Below are 14,366 nucleotides of genomic sequence, written 5' to 3'. Positions count from 1 at the left end.
GATTGTTTATATTCTGAATCAAAACGATTGTCTAAACTGTTTAAAAGATATTTATATAATATATTTTGATATTAAAATCAATTCAATATTGATAATTAAGAAGGAATAGTATAGTAAATTAAAATGGTTTATCTTTTTATTTTAAACATTTATTTATAAATCGATAATAAATTTTTAGTTAGTGTTAATTTAATTTGAGATAATCATACTTTATTTTTAAATTGATTAACTTTTAAGTTAATTAATATATTTTATTTTATGACCTATCTTAGTGATCACTTAAGTATGTTAATGACTCATTAGATAATTCAAAATATAATAAACCGTCTACTGATAAACAATGTTTTCTTTATCATATTTTAATTCTGTATTAATTGAGTACTTTGACATGTTTAATAACAATTGAATTAGTAATATATTATATTATGAATGATACTGATTAGCTTTTAAGGTAAACTTTTACTCCTTACATCAAAATAAACTAACATATTTTATATTTACACCAATCGTTTACAAAGATCAAATTAATTTAAACTAAAATATATTATACTAACACCTTAATATGAAATCATTTTTGCAAACTTCAATATTAATTTAAACAAGTAACCATGTAGATTTTAAATAAAGTTAACTTTAAAATCATAACAATTATTTATATTTAATGGATTAGTTTCTCTTGAAAACGGAAAACTGTTTTAAATATTATTATGCTATAATGTTAATTGTAAACAAAAAAATAAATAAAGCCAAAAGAAGTCAATTTGTTAATTTCAACTTCACTAAAGTGATTTGAGCGACAAATGTATATACATTAGCCATTTGCAGGATTGAATGTATTATGTTTTCTTCATTATGAATAAGTAGTTATTCATATATTTTTATTACATTTGTAATTTAACATGCTTTCAAAGATTTATATTTACGTATTGAAAGTTTAGATTTTTTTAATATGAAATACTAAATGGAGACTTAGCGACTGATCTCTATAAATTAATTTTTATTAAAACTATTTAAATATATTAAATTGTTAAAAATAAATTATACTATATTAACTTTTTCTTATCTATATAGTTGATTGTGTAAGAATTTCATAAGTCTGATGAGTAAATTCTGCATAATATTTTTAGACACTTTTTTAATGACATTGCTACACATTAGTATAAAATTATGTTACGAAAATATTTGATGAAATATGTTTTAAATGGTTTCACAAATAATTAAATAATAAAATTTGATTTGTACGTTTGGTTCTTAGTTAATTTTATGTATTACATTAGTACTTCAAACATTTTAATGACATTAAAAACAAATTATTTAATATAATTTACGGTGATAGACATTGACTAATAATTTCAGTGATTATTTATATAAATATATAGTTATACAACCAATTTAATTTCTCAATCAAGTTGCATTTCACACAACGATAACATATATTTTAATTTACACAAAATTTTAAGCATATATATTTATTTATATTACTTACGTATCTCGTTTAATTTTTTTATTTATTGTTTCCATTGGTAAATAAGAGTTTAACATTTTTTTCTTAAATAATAATAATAAATATAAACTTATATTATAATTTATTACAAATCTAAAAATATATACTTAAAATAAAGTAGAGGATATTTTGTCTGTCAGACCTCATTAAAAACGCACAAAAAAAAAAACCCTTTTTAGTGGAAGCTAAATATCGAGGAGAGTTAGAATTTCATAAAGTGAAAAACAGGTGGTTGCAAGAGATTGGGTGTTCGGTTTTGGATGGTAGAAGTAAAACTGAGTTTCAAAAGTTTACGCCATTTTCTGCATGCACCAGCCATCTTCAACCTTCTGAAATCTCCTCCTTCTCTATAGAATTCTTCATCTTCTCTCTAAGAAACACTCACTTTCTCTTCTCCGATCACCACTCAAGCACAGCTGAAGCACTCCCGGCGTCAAGAGCTTCCGTTTAAACCGATTGGTTTATGATTATGAGTCGGTGAGTCTATTTCTCTCTAGTACGTTCGTTTAAGTCTTACATGCAACTCTCTATTTATGGTCACCTGAGTGGATGGTAGTAGTCTGAGTGTTTCTGGTTTTTCTCTGTAGTTCAGTATCCCTAACAACGTGATCGTCGAACGTTAGTTCTGTGGTAAAGGGAAGCTTTATTTTGCTTCGTTTGAACGTTCGTTTACGTTAGAAGTAAGGGAAGCTTATATAATTTGATTTATATTCTTGTTTGAACGTTAGTATGTTGCATGATATGTTGTTTGGATTATTGGTTGAGTATGAAATATGTACGTGCTGTTTGTTTGGAAGTGTGGATGGATGATTGATGCATGTTGTGAATTGAGCTGAGATAGAAATTGAGGTTCGAAATGTGGTAGTCTGAGAAAATGTGATAGTAGGGACGAACGTTATTAGCGAGCGTTCGGTTCTTCTTGGGAGTACCTGATCTTATTTGAGTCTCATGTCTTGGGGATGAAAGCTAAGAGTTTTCCTGTAATATTATATAGAATTTGTTAAACTTAGACCGAGAGTTAGTATTAACCATTTCGTTCTTTTTTTTTTAGCGTCCGTCAATATTAGGTTCTCTCATACAGGTAAGTTCATTAACAACGATTGTGTTTGAATAATAGATAAGTATATATATATATATATATATATATATATATATATATATATATATATATATATATATATATATATATATATATATATATATATATATATATATATATATGTGTGAGTCTTCAGTAAAATTGTAGTTCTTCCTTAGACTTCCTAAACAGTTTAGTTAAATGTGTTACATACTACTTAAGGTCTTAGGCGTTGTCGTTCTTTTCATTCAGAATAAGTGGTGGATTAATTGTATAGATTTATATTCATTCGTTTTAGGTAAGTTTATTAGCGATCGGTCTTGGACAAAGAGTTCTCAGTAGCGCTCGTTCCTAATAATCACTTGGTCTTGGACCAATGCTCGTTCAATAGTATTGGTTTCTGCAGGGCTCGGTCTTAAACCAAGCACTAGGTTTCATTTTCTGAATTATTATTATTACTGTGTAAAAATCAGAGTTTTCATTCAATCTGAATAGCGTCCGTTATTCCATAGTTTCTCATCAGTATTAGTATTTAGTGTAACATGTGTTGGTCTTTAAAAAGGTGTTCGGCCTAGAGTCTTAGTACTCGACCTAGGCTTTGTTGCGTCCGTTTTGAGTTCTTAGTGGTTTGATTATTGAAGTGTTATTCCAGTGAATGTATGGGATGATGAGAGAACGATTGTAGTTCAGTTGAATGTATTGATGATGAAGTATGAGATAAATTGAAATGTGATGTGAATGAAATAGTGTAATTATGAACGAGTATTCCAGGGAGGAATATCTCTAAAAGTGGTTATTGATGTGGTAAAGTATGAATGTGGGCAAAGCTTAGCTGGCGTTCATCCTGATATTCCATGATTACTCATTCTCATGTAGAGAGGAGTAAGTCACGCGTGGGAATGGCAGGAGGTCCTAGTCCTTATGGTTAATTTGGATGGAACGGACTAACCTTGGGTGACAGCTGTTGAGGGTATCCAGTTACTATATCACCCAGGTGCACAAACGTCATAGCTACACATGATTCATACAGTTCAGACAGTCAGAGTCAAGTGGTCGTTATTTGCATGCATGGTTGTATGAATTATGATGTGGTCGTTGTTGGTTTTGTTATGAATATTGCATGATGTGTTTGGATAAATTAAATTACATAAGCTTACCCTGTTTCTTTTCATTTTTGTCTGTGATGTTCGTTCTGTCTGTGATGTTCGTTCTGTCGTTGTCCTGTTGCGATGATCATCCATGTGGATGTGAGCAGAAGGAGAAGAGCTGTTGGAAGACGTGGAGGAAGTGAAGGCCGAACTTTAGAAACATTCGGTCTGGTTTTAGTTTTATATTTTGTAAGACCGCTCGATGTGTTCCTTTTGTAGAACGTTTGGTATAATGACAATTAGAGTAGTGGTTTGAATTCTATAATGTTATGTAAGGCCGTTCGGCCGTATTGATATTTTAGACGAACGTTAAACTGATCTGTAGTATTATTAACATGTGATGACTCTTGTATATGGTTCTATACTGTATTTTTGGAATATTACATTGTGTCATTAAAATTTCTCAAATTAGTTTCATTCTTCAATTTTGTTACTATTTTCATCCTTTATTTTTTTCAAAAAAAAACTTATTAGTTGTTAAATAACTATATTTAACATTTAAGGTCGGTTATAAACAGGAAAAGAAAATACACTTTAAGTTCAAATATAGAAAGTATTTTCAAACTAGAAAAACAAACATAAACCACATATAAAAAACTAAAATTGAATTTGGAAAAGTTAAGCGGAGACAGAAACTTACTTTTGTCTAATTTTTAATTATAAATAACCTGTATACTTATTAATTACATGGAATAATATTTATCATGTACTACTAATTCTTAAAACCATAGATAACAATATATTAAAATCATTTTTTTTTCTTAAATTGAATTAATATTGGTAATAATAATTTTTTCAATAGAGAATCCTAAGTTAAGTCGGCTACGTTTATTCCAGAACAAACAATACTAATGAGATGTAGAGAGAAAGTGATTAGGAGTTGATAACATCATCGGATTTGGTTCTTAGGAATTGAGGGTGTTGCGCACGTTTGCGTTGCATAGTTTTTTCATTGTGATTTTGGATGGATAAAGGTAAAGGTGCCAAAGCATTAGCGACCTCTTTGGAAAACCTCGATTTGAATCCCCCATCCAACGTCAAATCCAAGTCTTCCATTGCCCACCCTCAATTTCCCGGTAAATTTTTAAACTTCAATATGTTTTTCTATGAAACGTAGCTTCTGTTGTTCAATTTTAGAGATGGGGTGTTATGTTTATGTTTAGGTTTTGTTAAAGCTTTCACCTTTCAGAGCCCCATGATCATCGAACTTACTCTGTTTTGGGGATCAATTGAATTTCAAAGACCGTGGTTCTTTGTTTCTGTGTTAATTTTAAGTAGAAAGTTCAAGCCATTACTCATTTGGGCTTTATTGCGATTGATATCTGTTTTTGACGGAATTACCAGATTTTGTGGGTACTGCACATTGATTAATTAGGTTTTGATCTTTGACTCTGCGTTTGTATGACCTGATTTTGCCGAAGTATGGAAGCTCAGTTTAAGTTTTACATCTGACTAGAATGATTAAAATATGTTTTCTTTGAAAGAGACACTAGGTGGGTGTTAGTTGGGAGAGGTTTAGGTTTTTTAAATGAGGATTTTAGTTTAAACCTTGGTGGCATGCATCAATTCTTTTTGCATAAGCATATGCCACAGAAAAGGAATTGGCAAAGTTTTTTGAGTAATTTTTGTGCAGGATTTCTATCTAAGAAGACAAAGCCTTCGAGTTTAGTCAGCCTTTGCGTGGGAGTTATTGGAAGGCATCTGGAGGATATTATTGTAGATTTGAGTGAGATTGCTGTCAACTTGCCAGCTGATATAAAGGTAGGTTACTGGAAAATGATTCTTTTTCTTCAAATCTTTAAATAGGTCATTTTTATCGTAATGCTCATACATGTAAAGTTATGGTGTGCTCAATGCAAATGTGTGGCAAACAAAGGTTTCTCCAGGATTGCCCGTTTATTTGGTAGAGAAATTATCCTTTCTTGAACAGGAGTATTCTTCTTTAGTTGAAACTTATGTTCTGCTCACTGTCCTAAACACTTTTTGTTTATCCCATGATAAAAACCTTTGATTATGTTGTGTATTCCACATAAAAAGAACTTAAAAAAAAATCTTTCATCATGGATCGTGGGCACTATACACACATACAAATAAATAATTTAGTTACACTTAATGACAGATAGTGGTGGCAGCTATTGCTAGAAGAAGGAAATTGCTGAATGACGATGTCCTGATCGCATTGGCTGATACTTCTTGGGAAATCCTCGATATCTCTGGCTCAGATGTCTCTGATTCTGGCTTGATAAAAGCAGCTGAAGTATGTAGATTCATTAAAGCTCTGGATATAAGGTATAGAATTATAACCATTTCAAAAAACAATGAAACAATTTATTTTGCCTTGATGTCTTAAAATACACAAGCTCGAAAAAAAACATGAATTTTCGTAATATTTAACTGTTTCATGTCCGAGTCTTTCATGCAATATGCTCTAGCTTCTAGTCTTAACTCTTAAGCTTATTTGATGCTCCAAGAGCATGTTATATGTCCCCTGCAATGGATCAGCTGACAGGCACCTTTTTGAGAATGTATTTTGCTGTTTGATCTATATCATGAGTTGATTAGAAGCTGGTGATCACTACTGATTGACTTTTCTGCTTAGACCTTCCTCTTTCGATGTAAATTTAATTGTATTTCATGGTTTTACTCTACTGGATATGATGATCATTAATTTCATTTGCCTTTATTTTGGTTCATCAACAATTTGCCTTGAAATTAGAATATCTCATTGTTGTTATCTATCATGCTAACAAAAATATTTGAGTTTTCGTTGTGTTTTTTTATATTATACTTCTCTCTCTTTCAGAACCACTTGATATATTGAGACTATTTGCAGCCGATGCACCAAAATTACTGCTAGTGGTATAGCTGAGCTTGTGAAGCACTGCCATTTGTTGGAGACATTGAGATGCGGGTACATATCTACTGTTGTTCATTTTAAGTTTCATTTCTTTGTTAAGGCAATTTCTTCAATGCTGTTTTAAGCATTTCGTTTCTCATTTAAGTCATTCTAAAAAATTTGTTTCACCCTTTAGGTACCATATTCTTTTTATACTTTTGTAGTTAGAATCTATAGACTGAGTTCGCTTATAAAGATGAGCAAAGCATCTTAACTTAATATTTTATAACGACAAAATATGGCTTTAAAGATTGGTCTAATGTCACGAAGGAAATGTTATTTGAACCTTGGGATTTGTAGGTATAGGGTTTATTCTAGAAAGTAAATTAATTTAACAAGGTAAAAAAAAAACGTAGCTTTAAAATCGTTTAGGGTGTTTTTTCTTTCCCTCATGATGGTACTTCTTACGTAATGGTTTTCATGTAATCATAAGCTATAATCACACTGAATACAAGAATGTGCTGAGTATGATTGCATCATTACAAAACTCGTAAGAGGCAATGAATCATGATTAATAATGCAGAGGGTGTCCAAGGAGTGACAACACTGCACGGAGGTGCTTGGGTATATTTAAACCAAGATTTGATGATTATGTGGAGGAGGATTCCTGGGAGGAGCTGGATACGAAAGAAATTGCTAGTGGTGCACACTCACTCAGGTGGCTAGTATGGGTATGACCCTCAAATTTTGCCTAGATTATTATAATATTACTTTGATTCTCATTGCATTTGGAAAATCAAAGTTGCTAACATATTTCTTGCCTGAGATTTCTTCAAGAAGTGAATCGTTCTATTTTATATGCAGCCAAACATTGATAAAATTTCTTTGGAGGACTTTTCTACTGAGTGCCCACGTGTTGTTGTAAATCCTAAGTCATCACCCTTTGGGTTCATGGGAACTGAGGTTCCGAGGGAAGCATTGCAAAACATCATATTGGACAACGAAGTTGTCAAGGATATTGATCCCAGAACATGGACAGTGCATCATAGGTTTGCTTTGAAACCCATCACTCAATCTTCTTCAGGCTCCACTGAATTATCAGTAGCTGAAAAATTCAGACTTGCATTTGTGGAAAGGGACAACCGATTAGCTCCAAAGAGAGCTAAAAATGCTCGGCAACATCAGCGTCGTGCAGTGCGGGAATTGATGCTGATGAGCACGAGAGCCAAGGCAATGGTCTTAGCCTCACAAGTAAGCAAGTCTCTTCACGGTCGAAGCTCATAGAATTCTTACATCACATGCATTTTTCAGCTGCCCCAAGATGTACTAATAACTTGTGTGTATAGTAAGAAGCTTTGGTCAGACAGATTTTGAATCTTATGATATCTCCTATTACAATTCTGAATGATCGGAGCTTTCATTTTTGTGCCTTGTTTGAGGTTCTCATCAAGTGAAAAATTGCTAAGATGCACTTCCCCATTTTATAGAAGAAGTATGATTGCATGCTTAGTGTGGAAATGTAAAACTAGTTTTCAAATTTCATTGCTTTGGAAGAAGCTCTTGATTCAAAAGTGTTAAATTTAGTAAGATGTTAGAATGATAGAAGTTTCAACTGATGCCTACGCAAAAAATCATGTTAAATAATATTGATAAATTGATTAATGTTTAATAAATTTACCAGAAAACTATTATTGTCCAATCAATGTTGTTAAATAATATTGATAAAAAAAGGCCTACAGATGCATGGTTATTAATTTAACTGTGTAAATATTGTCAACTAATCGTATAATGTTAAATGGTAAGGACATTTTTATCTTCAAAGCTTGGACGTTTTTATTGAATGCGTACTTAAGAGAATTTTTTTTTTCACAAGTTACTTTTGCAGTAGGTAATAACAAGTATTGTTGGCCTTTTTTTTTAATAAAAGATTGTTTATTTTTGTTTCTTATTTTTAAACTTTCAAGATAACATTTTTCTCTTTCAATTATACGCTTACTTTTTTGTATGCTTTGAAGATTGTTTGAAAATTATATTAAGAGAGAGAGCTATATTGTTTTTGAAAATTAATATTGTGTAATTATATTATATGAGCTTTTTCTTTACAAATTAATTAAATTTTAAATTTTCACATATTGCTCGTGTTATATTTCAAAGATTGTCTACTTTTCTATTTATGTTAGAATACTTTATAACATCAAAGAGTATCTGGTGAATATCAAATCTCATTTTCGCTAACAAAATTGTTCATTTTAAAATACATTTCTTTGTATTTTTAATTTATAACTTTACAAGAGCAATAGTACATATCATTTTTAGTTTTTATTTATTTATCATTAAAATATAGAATATAGTATTTAGTTCCGAACAATTAGTACATTATTTCTAAGATTACAAAAATTAAACTGTAAATGTATGTAACAATGAAATGTTAAATAACAATATAATATTGTGATTAGTTTTGAGTGAGTACTGAGTTGGGTCGAGTTGCCACAACACAATCACACACGACACGGAGGAATAGACGCAAAGTAAAAGTAAACAGAGAAATGTGGAAGCGAGCGGTGGTGGGCGCCGTGGGTGCTCTCCGGCGGCCGTTCTCGTCGGAAGGTGGCGGTATCTCCACCGCCGTCAACTCGATGCTTCTCCGCTCCCTGAAGGATCACTATCAAGAAGTCGCCAAAATGAACATGCCTCCTGTAAGCGCGCTCTTTCACTCTCTTTTTTCTGTTAGGGTTTTACTCTAGGTTTAGACATTAGCTCACGTGACAGTGGCACGTGTCTTGCAGAAAGTGAGTCCTCCGTCGCCGTTCACCATCGTGAAGGGGGCTCTGGACTCACATGGTCCGGTTCTGAAGCGCAGCTACGGCGAAGAAGAGGTGACCGTCTACGTGATGCGACTGTTGGCCCCCGAGGACGAGGATTCTGCCACGGACCAGCTCTTCATCCATGTCGATGTCTTCAAACCCTCGCAGAAGGAATCTTTGATTTTCTTATGCGGTTTGTACGAGGATGCTCTGGGGATTCACTCTGTTTCCATGAGGCCTAAGCTCGAAGACTCTGGCTACCTCCTCATCCCTTCGCAATACACTGGCCCTGTTTTCGCGTCAGTACTCCTCTCTCCATTTTTTTGTTTGGGGTTTACGTTTGTGTAGGTTTGGAGATTGGAAGTTATTGTCATTGCAACCTCTAGAGTATGTAGAAGTAAAACCCACAATTGCTAGTGTTATATGATGGTATGATTTAAGGAGAGAGTTAGCTTTTGAGATTGAGTCATGTCAAACATTCAAATTTGAGGGTGGAATTAGACTTTTAATGGGGCTTATTAGGCCAATTTGTTATATCAAATTACCTAGCACATATCCAGTCTTGTAAATTTCTCACTATATCTGGTGTTCTGGTTGAATGATGTTTTGGAGAACTTGCATTGATGAGTGACATGACTAAAGTAGTATATATACTTGAGGAGGTCTCCTATGAATAAACTTTTGGAGTTAAGTTAAATCCGAACCTTAAATCTATGATGATCGAGTTCTATTAGCCATAAGATGCAATTAATAGGTTGAAGTTCTTAATTTTGTTTTTTGAAGGTGTAAGGAATATTGTATTTGAGGAAAGGAATTGAAGGAGAATAGACTCCCACTCAGCAGCACCCTTCCTCTATTGCTGGAAGCCTAGCACGTAACAGAATTGTGCCGTATTGGCTTGGTTTTTAGAGTCTTAACTATTGTTGAAAATATTTCTACAACGTGAGTTCCTTCATTCGTTTTGACTGACTTTCTGTAAATTGCCAGGGATCTAGATGATAAGATGAGAGATGCGTTTCACACTTACATTGAGGAACGAGGAGTGAACGAGTCTCTCTTTAAATTTCTTCAAGCGTGGCTATATGTGAAGGAACATCGAAATCTGATGCGGTGGTTCAAAACGATGGGCTTGTTCATTGATGGAAAGAAACCAGCTACAGGTGTTTAATCCTCTGAGGTCATTTATTTTGCAAGCGGACCGATACAGTGATCTCAAGTAATGAACTCAAAACTTCAGAACTTCTCAATTTAAAAGTACCTAGAGTTTTATATTTGACTGTTAGGCTATTTGTTTTGGAGGATCAAGTACATAAGTTTACAGCGACTGGTAAATTTTACCAATTTAACTTTTTATATTGTGATATGATTATGACAAATTTACTTAAAATTTAAGATGAGTTTTTTAAGTATCAAAATGCAATAGTTGATATTACATTTTAAAACACATGATGAAACTAACCGTTTCATCAACTCAAATTCTTATACTCTATGAAAGCAGATTATATTCTTCATTAACTTCACTTGTCCATGTTTTTGCACGTTTTCTGCATTTTTACTCTACTAAATCAGATTATATTCTTCTTCAACATAAAAACTTTTCTGTGACTGCACTTTTTCATATTCTTGCTTCATGAAATCAAGATTGTGTGGTTCTAACCTCCCAGCTCTGTCCATATGAAATTCATTCGATAGCCACAATCATGGTATTTTAAATGTTGAGAATGAATGATGTGAGTGTTGTAGTTTCTCATCAATAAAAGTGAATTTCTCAATCAAAAACACCTTGCCGTCTTTACATTTTTTCCTGCATGCTGATAACAAAAAACACTTTTTCCTGCATTTTGGCTTCATGAAATTGAGATTGTGGACCTAACCACCCATTTCTATGTGGTCACTGCTTCAATTTGTTAATTTGAACACCACTTATGTTCAATTCCAAATTCTTTTAATAACTTTTTATAATGTGTTGTTAATTTCTTTAGAGAGGTTTATAATTCCTCTTGTTTATTCCTTGCATTGCATGAGACTGAAGTCTCTTATATTACGACAAAGACATCGTGTAATCGTGTACTTATTATTAAGTTGATTATGATTTTGTGGTCTATTTGATGAAAGTTGATACAATCAGTAAAAAAAATATTTTTCAGTAATTATTCGATATTAATTATTAGATTGACTTATAATCATTGAGTCATAACTTATAACTTAATAAAAGTATAACTTTTTTAATTTAAAATCGTAACATTTTGAATGATATGATTTGAAAGCTTGGTGGATCTTCCATTAAGACAATTGATGTAAGGGGATTATGAATTGCATCCAATAATGTTTGATTCTTTTGAGTTTTGATGGGTCAAGTCTTAAAGATTAAATGGATATGTTTTAAAGATAAACTTGATTTATACTCGAGGTCGTTTTAACTTGGGTAAATGTTTTATATTATTTTAAAAGTATAACTTTTGAATAACTATGTATTAATAAACTAATTTCTTTATTGTAATAGTATTATTTATTTTAAAATAGATTATAAATAAATTATAGTTATATATTCAAGTAATGTGGTGATTTAAACGACAGAATATTATAATTAATATATATATATATATATATATATATATATATATATATATATATATATATTCAGTTTTCACTAGTATTTCTCTTACTTTTTATTCCTTTAAATTTTTTTTATTTTTTATCCTTATAGATTTATAGGTGTCGTAAATTTTAGCGTGACATTATTTCACGTAACACAACATGATTTTTTGTAATAACGCTAGCTATATTTTCCTTCTCAACAAAATTAAATAATTGAGTTTAAAATGAAAAGGTTTAGTACTTATATAAGAATTATTCTGAAAAGTTCAGTACAATAACGAATCAGTGCCCTTAGGACATTCTTTGAAGAACGAAATGAAAGAAAAAATAAAACAATTATTTGTATGAATTGAAAAACATGAGTTTTAATTAAACCAAGGAACTTGATTAGGCCATTGAAACTGTGGAGGGTTGTTGCTTTCTGGTGGTATTTGAAAATTGGATTGAGCTTCAGCTGTTGGCAACAAGTTGAAGTTTGTTTCTGCATTATTTGGGTGCAGCAGTTGAAGCTTGTGACATGTAATCTGAGTTTGAATTTGAGCAAGTTCAATTTCTGTATTGTGGATTTGCTCATATAGTTTTGAGATAATCCCAACACATCCATAAACTGGGTCTTGAATCCTACATTGTGCTTCAAAGTATAAAGAATTTGCAGTTTGTTCACGTAAATATGGTGGAATTTGCTGCAACATCACAAAACACAAAGGTTATAACATAATTTAATTCACTTTAAACTCACATTCATATCAAATATTAATATTATTAGAGTTAAGATCCCTTTATAACACTTCTAAATTACCAAATTCCATCATATTTGATATATAAAATTTTTAGAAAAAAAAATGACGCATTACTTAAAAACTAAATGAATTTTAAAACTTCAAATTACCAAATTCTGTCAAATTTGATATTTGAAAGTTTTAGAAAAAATAATACATATTCATATTTTTTAAAAGATAGACATTATGTGTAATTCAATATTACAAAATCATATTTATACACTTATAACATTTCTAAATTACCAAACTCCATCATATTTGAAAAAACAATACAAGTCAAAAACAATATACCACTTTTAAAATGTAAGTTTAACTCTAATTAATTTTAAAAGAATCGTGTAAAATGAGATTTACACCAAATATAACACTTTTAAATTATCAAATTCTAACATGAATTTTAGAAAAACACAATATACAATTTTTAAAATAATATATTACTTTTTAAAAGTGGATTTTAAATTTAACTTAATTTTAATTTATAAAATGATATTCATACTTATAACACTTTTAAATTACCAAATTTCATCATGTTTGATATCGAAAGAATTTAAGAAAAAAAAACAATACATGGTACCAAATTTCATCATGTTTGATATCAAAAGAATTTAAGAAAAAAAAAACAATACATGGTATCAAACGCAATACATTACTTTTTAAAATTTAACTTTATAAAATTAATTTAAAAAATTAGATTTGACTATTTATAACACTTCTAAATTATCAAATTTCATCATATTTGATATTTAAAAGTTAAAAAAAAACGACAATACATGACATAAAAAACAAAACTTTACATTTAAAAAGTTGACTCTAAGTTTAATTGATCTTTAAACTCATTTTATAAAATGAGATTTTTGTTTTATTTCTATTTGACGTAGAACTTCAACATTACTCAAGTGAACTGAAGTCCTAAATTTGACTAAGTTAATGTATGGAATTTGATGTAATTCTTTATATGCAAACATAGTATGAAATATATACCTGAAGCATTTTCCCAACATTACTGCCACCATAGATTTTGTGAACAGAAGCAAATCTTTGAGGATCATTGGCAGGGAAGTATGGAGAGAAAATGCAATCTGAAGGACATCTTCTTCTTTGATTCTTGCAAGCTGCACATCTACCAGATATCATCATATCAAATCTAGTAAAAGGAAAACAAATCCAACAAAAATATTTGCTATCCAACAAAGATTTCTTCTATCTGTCTCAGACCATAGATAAGATTTTTTCTATCTTACATAAGATTTTATGTTTTATTTGCAGAGAATTACTTTTATCCTATACTAAGAACAACATCTTTAACGGCTACCTTTACTACAAAAGGAAACTTTTTAAATTAAAATTGTTAAAAAACAAATCATTGTAAATCAACACAATCATGTTAATCACATTAATATTAGAAGAGCCACGGAATTTGTAACACATGCATATGCAAAACTTGCTAAAATTGTAACAAATCGAATTCCATTTTAGCTTAGTGGATAGGAAGAAAACATGACAAAAAAAAAAGTACATGTCAAATAAATAAATAATTTCAATATTATTTTTTAATAGATCCGTGATATAGTGACTAAGACTAAAATTTAATTTAATAGATATACAAATCTATACTGTAT

At 30.7% G+C, this 14,366-nt stretch overlaps 3 protein-coding genes across 3 annotated transcripts; 2 read left to right on the top strand and 1 right to left on the bottom strand.

Moving 5' to 3' along the window:
• The first annotated feature begins 4,550 nt into the window (after positions 1 to 4,550).
• Positions 4,551 to 7,997, top strand: LOC108336410 (uncharacterized). The gene is made up of 6 exons (XM_017572854.2): positions 4,551 to 4,806; positions 5,364 to 5,491; positions 5,850 to 6,019; positions 6,564 to 6,641; positions 7,150 to 7,297; positions 7,431 to 7,997. The coding sequence occupies exons 1-6, from the start codon at positions 4,695 to 4,697 to the stop codon at positions 7,848 to 7,850; spliced, it is 1,056 nt and encodes a 351-aa protein (XP_017428343.1). The 5' UTR covers positions 4,551 to 4,694; the 3' UTR covers positions 7,851 to 7,997.
• Positions 7,998 to 9,013: 1,016 nt separating this feature from the next.
• LOC108337266 (mitochondrial acidic protein MAM33) lies at positions 9,014 to 10,785 on the top strand. Its single transcript, XM_017573751.2, has 3 exons — positions 9,014 to 9,262; positions 9,353 to 9,669; positions 10,358 to 10,785. Exons 1-3 carry the CDS (start codon positions 9,113 to 9,115, stop codon positions 10,536 to 10,538), a joined length of 648 nt encoding a protein of 215 aa, XP_017429240.1. The 5' UTR covers positions 9,014 to 9,112; the 3' UTR covers positions 10,539 to 10,785.
• A 1,548-nt stretch (positions 10,786 to 12,333) lies between these two features.
• Positions 12,334 to 13,881, bottom strand: LOC108336505 (LOB domain-containing protein 24). Its single transcript, XM_017572987.1, has 2 exons — positions 13,729 to 13,881; positions 12,334 to 12,651 (listed from the first exon to the last, which is right to left on the bottom strand). Exons 1-2 carry the CDS (start codon positions 13,879 to 13,881, stop codon positions 12,334 to 12,336), a joined length of 471 nt encoding a protein of 156 aa, XP_017428476.1.
• Between the last annotated feature and the right edge of the window lie 485 nt (positions 13,882 to 14,366).

The sequence above is a fragment of the Vigna angularis genome, chromosome 7 (assembly GCF_016808095.1).
Source record: "Vigna angularis cultivar LongXiaoDou No.4 chromosome 7, ASM1680809v1, whole genome shotgun sequence".
NCBI lineage: Eukaryota > Viridiplantae > Streptophyta > Magnoliopsida > Fabales > Fabaceae > Vigna > Vigna angularis.
The sequence above is the reverse complement of the archived record's forward strand: the minus strand, read 5'-3'. Positions and strand labels throughout refer to the sequence as shown.